At 33.1% G+C, this 7,306-nt stretch overlaps 1 protein-coding gene across 3 annotated transcripts; it reads right to left on the bottom strand.

The window, feature by feature from the left end:
• Positions 1 to 941: 941 nt before the first annotated feature.
• LOC136233022 (mitochondrial metalloendopeptidase OMA1) lies at positions 942 to 6,666 on the bottom strand. Of its 3 annotated transcripts, none has more exons than XM_066022554.1 (4): positions 6,522 to 6,666; positions 2,888 to 3,819; positions 2,586 to 2,734; positions 942 to 1,610 (listed from the first exon to the last, which is right to left on the bottom strand). In XM_066022554.1, exons 2-4 carry the CDS (start codon positions 3,815 to 3,817, stop codon positions 1,355 to 1,357), a joined length of 1,335 nt encoding a protein of 444 aa, XP_065878626.1. In that variant the 5' UTR covers positions 3,818 to 3,819; positions 6,522 to 6,666; the 3' UTR covers positions 942 to 1,354. The 3 variants fall into 3 exon arrangements, with proteins under 3 accessions (XP_065878626.1, XP_065878624.1, XP_065878625.1); XM_066022552.1 differs by lacking the exon at positions 6,522 to 6,666 and adding an exon at positions 4,083 to 4,366; XM_066022553.1 differs by lacking the exon at positions 6,522 to 6,666 and having other exon boundaries at positions 2,888 to 4,367.
• Positions 6,667 to 7,306: the final 640 nt, after the last annotated feature.

The following is a 7,306-nucleotide window of genomic DNA, read 5'->3' as shown; positions in this document are numbered from 1 at the left end:
TTCTTTAAATAAGAGTGTAGAATGCTAGTCTAAATAGAAGAAAAATGACTAGAAGAGACTCATGTCTGTCCAAAACTGAATCTCAATATTCACTTAGATTATCAAGCACCATTATAGAGCGGAAAGTAATTATGGTGAAGCAGCTAAAGAGATTGAGACGTCTTCCATTTCCATAAGCATCTTCATTGTACATTAAAATCCAAAGGAGAAGATAGTAGGCAGAAAAGGAGAGAAGAAGTAAGAGAAGAAGAAGGAAGCCTGATATGATTTCAAAGGAAAATAGTAAGAATGGAATAAAAAGATAGTATTTAATAGGAGAGAATAACTTTACTCATTTTATTTTATGATAAACACAAACAAATTAAGAAATACAATTAATATATAGTCAAATAATTATTTACATTAGTTAATTAAAAAAGATTCTTTCTCATCTCATAGTTGATGAATAAGTTTTGAAATTCAAAAACACATTAACCAAGATAAAAAAAAATTAATGCTTGAACTAAAAAACTAAACTAAAAATTTCTAAAAAACTAGAATGACTTATGCTTAGAAAAAAAAAAAGATAATTTACTGGAATAACTTATATAAAGAAATGAAGGGAGTAATTTTTAGGAATAATTCAAAAAATGTTAATTTAGGAACACGAATCTAAATTTTATAGTATTGCTAGAATAAAAGGTAGATTTTTGTGTTTAGTATTGGTGGAATAAAAATTCTATTTTTAGAGTGTTTATATAAAATCCCCTAATAATAAGGGATATAAATTATTGGGCCATGTAAATTAATTCCTAAGATTTCAAAATACACTGTTATACTGCTACATATTGAGATAGTACATTTTAATAAGTGTTTGAATGATTTGTGGGATACATTGCTAACTTCATCATCAACACATTAATTTTGATAAAAAAAAAAAAAAAAAAAATTAAAATACAAGCTACCAAAATATGCCAAACTTGAATTACAATTTACAAGACCAACCTAAGAGAGTACATTTTTAACCACAAAAATGTCAAAATGTTAAAAAAAAAAAAATCAAATTTTTAACAGGATAGTAATTACAAGGCAAAAGTGATAAATCAAATCATGCCATGTAAATGATGTATTGCCTAATCCTAAAAAGTGAAAATTGGAGTAGTTAATCCATTCCAACAAAAGAATGATTACTCAGAGGCTAAGACTAAAACGTTAGGATTGCTTCCATTCCAACAAAAATGTGTATTTTTTTTTAAAAAGATGTGTATGTGTTAGACAACAAACATTTATGTTTTACCAAATGCAATGCCACTGAACTCAGGTCTCCACTGATCCTAACCGTTTATTTCACGATCAACAGTTTTTGAGTCCTTGTCTATAGAAAAAAGCCTTCAATCCCTACTCGTCCAGACACAGCTTCCCTATAAATAGCAAGTGCTTCCTCCATCACTTGAGCTTCTGCCAGGAGTTTAGCTCTCTTCCTTCCAGAAGGATGAGTGGAAAGATAATCTTTCAACACCGAGTCACCCCCAACCTTCCCCAACTTCTCGTATACTCGAGGGGCTACTCGTGGATCATATCCAGCCGAAGCCATCAACAATAACCCTATGTAATCTGCCTCTATCTCCATCCTAATTATATATGTAAAGATGTTAAATTGTGATAAGCACATTCACATACAAGAAGGAAGACAAGAAACTCCACAAGGAAAAATATTAAGCTTTAAAAGCAGCTAGCTTCACATGCAATAAAATTTGCTGATATCCAAATCATTAGCATGACTTCATATAGTAACATATCAACATGGTACATACAGAAATTCAATTCCAAATGATTTTTGAAGCTCATAGAACTGGGGTCTCCAGCAGATTGCATATCTATATATACTTCTGTTGTGAGTGTAACTTACGAATTAAACAATTTTGCACGGTACGCTAAGATCAACATTTTTTTCTAGGACACAATTTAAGATGTAAAACCTCATGTCTCATTTGTTTTTGTTCATAAATGATTAGAATTACACATCTACTGGTCTCCCTTAAAACAAGCAACTGGACAGCTATAGAAGATGAAACTGTCAGAATATGCATGATTGATTAAGATCCACACAGCTCAAGAATTCCACAAGATAAAATCAGATAACAACTTCCACAGTTTTGCTGAACTACATTGTTGTAACTTTAGGTATTCAATGGATGACTAATCTATGAATGGATAGACCATGTTGGCAACTTTTTTTCAGCAATTATGTGCTCTGGTTAATATGAAGTCCAACTTCACCTAAGGCTAAATGTTGAATTCATATGGTATCATGAAATTCACCACATTATCTAAATTGTGTTCACTTGCATTGGAATTCTTTAGTATGTTACATAAACTTGGAATTCCACAAGTTTTTCAACAATGTCACAAAAGCAGCAAATCAGGTGAGAAAGCTAATGAAATGGCAAGAGAGAAGACTAGCTTAAGAAACAGAACTGCATCATGAGAAAGCAATAAGCATTTTCCAAGTATGTGTATTTAGCAATGAAATGTCCATGAACAGCAATTTGAAATAATAACACAAACCAACTGTTGTTTTAAAGAAAACTAGCATAATAGCTTACCTCCGAGAGAAAGGCAGTCTCAAGAACAGAGTTGACATTGTATTGACAAGGTCAGGCATAACAAACTGATAAAGAACAATTTGCAAGATTGCAAACCATAAGTTCTTTGTGATCCCCTCCGCACCATGTCTAGCCACAGCATGTCCAACCTAATTATCAAGTGCAATTACCCAACCCAACAATTAATTACACTCAAAAAAAGCAATAGATAATGCATAATCTATAGACCAATTAGGTTGGTTTGGCTGAAAAGGGCCTCTAGTAGATTCAAGCTACAAATCAGGAGAAGTGATCAAACATACCTCATGCCCAATAACAGTTGCTATCTCTGCATCCGTTTTGAAGTGATCAAGCAAGCCTGTAAATACCACAATTTTGCCACCAGGTAAACAAAAAGCATTGATAACAGGCTCATTAACAACCAAAATCTCCCAATTTAATCCATCCAAATGGGAAGTATCAGCTTTTGATCCTCTCTGTTGAGCTTTCTTTCTAGTCTGTTGAACCCACTTGTCATCAAGAATTTCATCTTCCTTATTCCACTTGGTATCAACTTGCCCTTCATTACCCATCAGTGCCCTCAACGTCTCATCTGCATTTCCCATTTCACTACCCGCCGAAGCATAACCCATATCCGTCCAAACATGCTCTTGCTTTAACCCTCTCTGCAAAGCCTCAATTATTTCTTTTGCAATTAAACGAACCCTAACACTCTCCGGATGTATTGCTGGAAGAATTTTCCCCTTGAATGCCTTTTTCGTTTCCTCGAATTCATTCTCTCCGAGCTTTCTCTCAATGGATTTTGACAAGAGCACAAAATGCTTTCGCTTTGTGTAAAGCACGGTCTCCAAGTGACCAAAGTAGACAGTAATGAAAACACCAGAACCAGCGACAACGACAATTAATACAGTTCTGGGATTCTGAAACCACCTTTTAGGCCCTCTTGGTTTAAAATGATGTACCTGATTTCTGTCTACATAATAACATCTCTTACAACCGCCTCCGAAAAATGGACTGTGTTTCATACCGTGTTTGGAACGGAGACCCAATATCTGGAATATAGAAGAAGGTGGATAGAATTGAGAAGATGTATTATAAGCTGGATTAGAAGAAGACCTAAATTGATTGATCGTTGAAGTTGAATGTTGAAGTGAAGCTTTGGGCATAATCTTGGAAGCGTAGCATCGAAAGGCGTCGATTGCGAGCTTAGCTTTCTTGAATCTTTCCACCATCACTGCGATTGAAGAATGGTAGTTTTGTTATCAACTCAGACAATCAAAACAGAGAGTGAAATAAAAGTGAAGGGAAACAACAAGGGAAGGGGGAAGAGAAACGTCTAGGCAGGAAAATTCGGAGGTGACGGTGGAAGACATAATCGGTGCCGGTGGCCATTGACATGTCACATTTCTGATTATAGTATTTAATCGGCAAAAACTAGTACTCAGCCCTGAAGCTTTGACCCAATTTGGACGAAATAGAATTTAGAAGAGAACTTACTATTGCAGAACTGAGGGATTCGAATTATGAGGGGAGAAGCTTTCCAATTTCAGATGTTTCCAAGGTTACGGTTTTTCGGGTTCTGAGGGAGAAGAAGTTTAGGTGTGACTGAGAATGGGGGAATTTCTGGGTTCTTCGCGTCGCTTCCTGGAGCTTCAATCGCATGGAGGGAGAGAGGTCAAGGAGAATTAAGTATTTTCATTTTTATTTTTAAATTTTTTACAAGTTATATTACATTTCCACATAAGCATATCTAGTTGGCAAATTTAATTTTCAATTTAACACGTGTAATTAATAGAGTCCACGTGTTAGACGACGATTTTGAAGGGAGTTAGTTTTCTATCAAAATTGATCACGATAGATGAAGGACAAAACGAAACTTAATTCATAAGTTTGATTAATTAATTCTAATGTTTTAAAAAACGGATTGAAAGTTGAACCAAATTGATAATTGGATCAAAGGTTAATATGTTCGACCGATTGATTCCAATTGGTTGAATCAAATGACATTAGAAATAATATATATTAGTATCGTGTCTGTGTATGTTACGCGGGTGAATAAAATTTTTATACATAAATTTAATATTTTAATATTTTTTAATTTTATGTAATTTATATATAATGATATTAATATTTTATTATAAAATAATTCAAATTTGCAAATGATAAATAAATTAATAAACATAACTTTATAATTGTTTGGAAATTGTTGAAGTCATAATTTATTGTCCATATTGATATGTTTGCAAGATTCTTTCATTTTCTTTCTTGTATAATATTTTTTCAATATAATCTTGCAATTTTAAAATATTTACTACTTGTAGAATGTCTTTTCAACCAAATTTTAGCTCTTCTCATAATTCTTTTTCTCATACTTTCTAAAATCTTTGATAAATCTATCAATTTAAAATTAGTACGCCTTTATTTGGTTTATATAGTACTTTGGAGGTTTAATAATTAATTGTGTTAATTATTACAATGAAAAATTAAATGTGTTATAAATTTTTTTCACATTGGTTTTATTGTTATTTATTAAAGTTAAATGAATGAAATTTGATAAAAAAAAAAATTTGTTCGGATATTTTATAAGTTATTGTATTATATATATTAAATATAAATTAGATTAGATATAATATTTTGAATTTTCCTTATATCAATTTCAATGATCGAGCTTATTTCTAAATTCATGTAATTTGGTTCGAAATTTATCAATTTGAGCTCTACAGACACTTCCATAAATGGTGCTAAACTTTCAATAAAAATTATTCAATATATTTTCATGTTTAATGAATATATAAAAATGTGAAATAAATACCTCTTCATCTATCAATATTATATCCAAATTCATTATGTAATTGTTCTCTTTTAGGTTAAGTGTTTCCCATAACCTAATTACCCCGACTCTTATTCTCCACGTGCCTTTTTCGGCAGAGAGATAATTAATTTGGTTGACTCGGAACTCAGTGGCGGAACCAAAACCCCGGATAACTATTATTACATATCTATTTTTTATGACTGAATCCTACGTTTGTACAATGTTTGATAACGTTGCAGAATAGGTTCATTTTCTATGCTTACAAACATATCCCTCTCGATGTATACCACCATACTGTCATTCAAATATTTATCCCCTATCTTGTTATGCAAATCAGTTTTGATAATGTTCATTGCTAAAAACACCCGCTCAACAGTAGCCGTCGCGACAGGTAATACCAAAAATAGCTCAATAAGTCGATAAACTGACGGATAAACCAATTGTCTATTCGTCGCAACCATCTTAATAGCAAGCTCCTTAATCTAATTTCAACCCCAATTCAATCTAAATTCCAATTTCAATCCCAATTCAATCTAATTTCAACCCCAATTCAATCTAAATTCATAATCCCAACCCAATTCAATTCTTTCTCACACATTTAAACATTTTATAAGCAGCAAAAGCAAAAGAAAAAACTTTCCCAGACATTTAAACATCTTATCAAACAGCAAAAGAAAAAGAAAAATCAAGCAGCAAATGCCAATTCATAATCTCAAATTCAATTCCAATTTCAATCCCAATTCATAAGCCCCAATTCATAATCCCAATTTCAATCTCAATTCAATCCAATTTCAAGCCCAATTTCAAGCCCAATTCATAAGACCCAATTCATAATTCCAATTTCAATCCCAATTCAATCTAATTTCAACCCCAATTCAATCTAAATTCATAATCCCAACCAAATTCAATCCTTTCTCACACATTTAAACATTTTATAAGCAGCAAAAGCAAAAGAAAAATATTTCTCATACATTTAAACATTTTATCAAGCAGCAAAAGAAAAAGAAAAAACTTTCTCAGACATTTAAACATTTTATCAAACAGGAAAAGAAAAAGAAAAATCAAACAGCAAAAAAGAAAACTAAAAATCACCTTGAGTACTTTTAAAAAAAAAAAAAAATCACCTTGAGTTTTGCGTTTTGCGTTAAGCAAGCAGCGACTGACGACCGGTGGCCGGCGGTGGAGACTGGCTGCTCCTCTCCTGCGATTCCCTTGCGTTGAGGCTCAACGGTGTGCGGTTCCTCTACGCGGGTGATGCTCTCGACAATGAATTAGTATTAGGGATTTAGTTATTATTAGGTGCTGTGTCTTTATTTTCTAATTTATTTTCACTTAAACCAAAACCACGTCGTTTTGCTCATGACGTTTTGATAAAAAAAAAAAAAAAAAATTCCCCAGCCGGCTGCCGGGGCTCGAGCCCCCAAACCCCCTAGTTCCGTCCCTGCGGAACTTCATTTGCAACATTGTCATACTACATGAAAACAAATTAATTCAAAAACACAACAAATAAAGTTAATTTCTACATTATTTAAGAGTTGAATTTTGCAATAAATGTATAACAACCTAATCATAGCTATAGGAATAAATGGGGTAAACGGACCCTATCCCATTTACAGACCCATTTATGGCCCGTTTGTAACCTGATCTGTTAGGGTTAAGGTTTAGCCTATCTATAAATAGAAAGGTATGGAGGCTAAACCTAAAAGGCTAAGTGTTGAGATTTACACTATACACAAAGAGGCAAAACATCAAAGACTGCATAATGTCGTTTCTCTCCGAAAACTCCTTGTAGCCGTTGCCCCTCTGTTCCTCGGTGAGCTCTTAGTTCGTGAACAAACGGAGATTTTCATCTGGTGTAGCAATCTCCTAGATCGGTGATACGGAGCAAAAGGACGATCAATTCTGCTGT

This window comes from Euphorbia lathyris, chromosome 6 (genome assembly GCF_963576675.1).
Source record: "Euphorbia lathyris chromosome 6, ddEupLath1.1, whole genome shotgun sequence".
Classification (NCBI taxonomy): Eukaryota; Viridiplantae; Streptophyta; class Magnoliopsida; order Malpighiales; family Euphorbiaceae; genus Euphorbia; species Euphorbia lathyris.
Note: the sequence above shows the minus strand (reverse complement) of the source record. Positions and strands in the feature narration are given on the sequence as shown.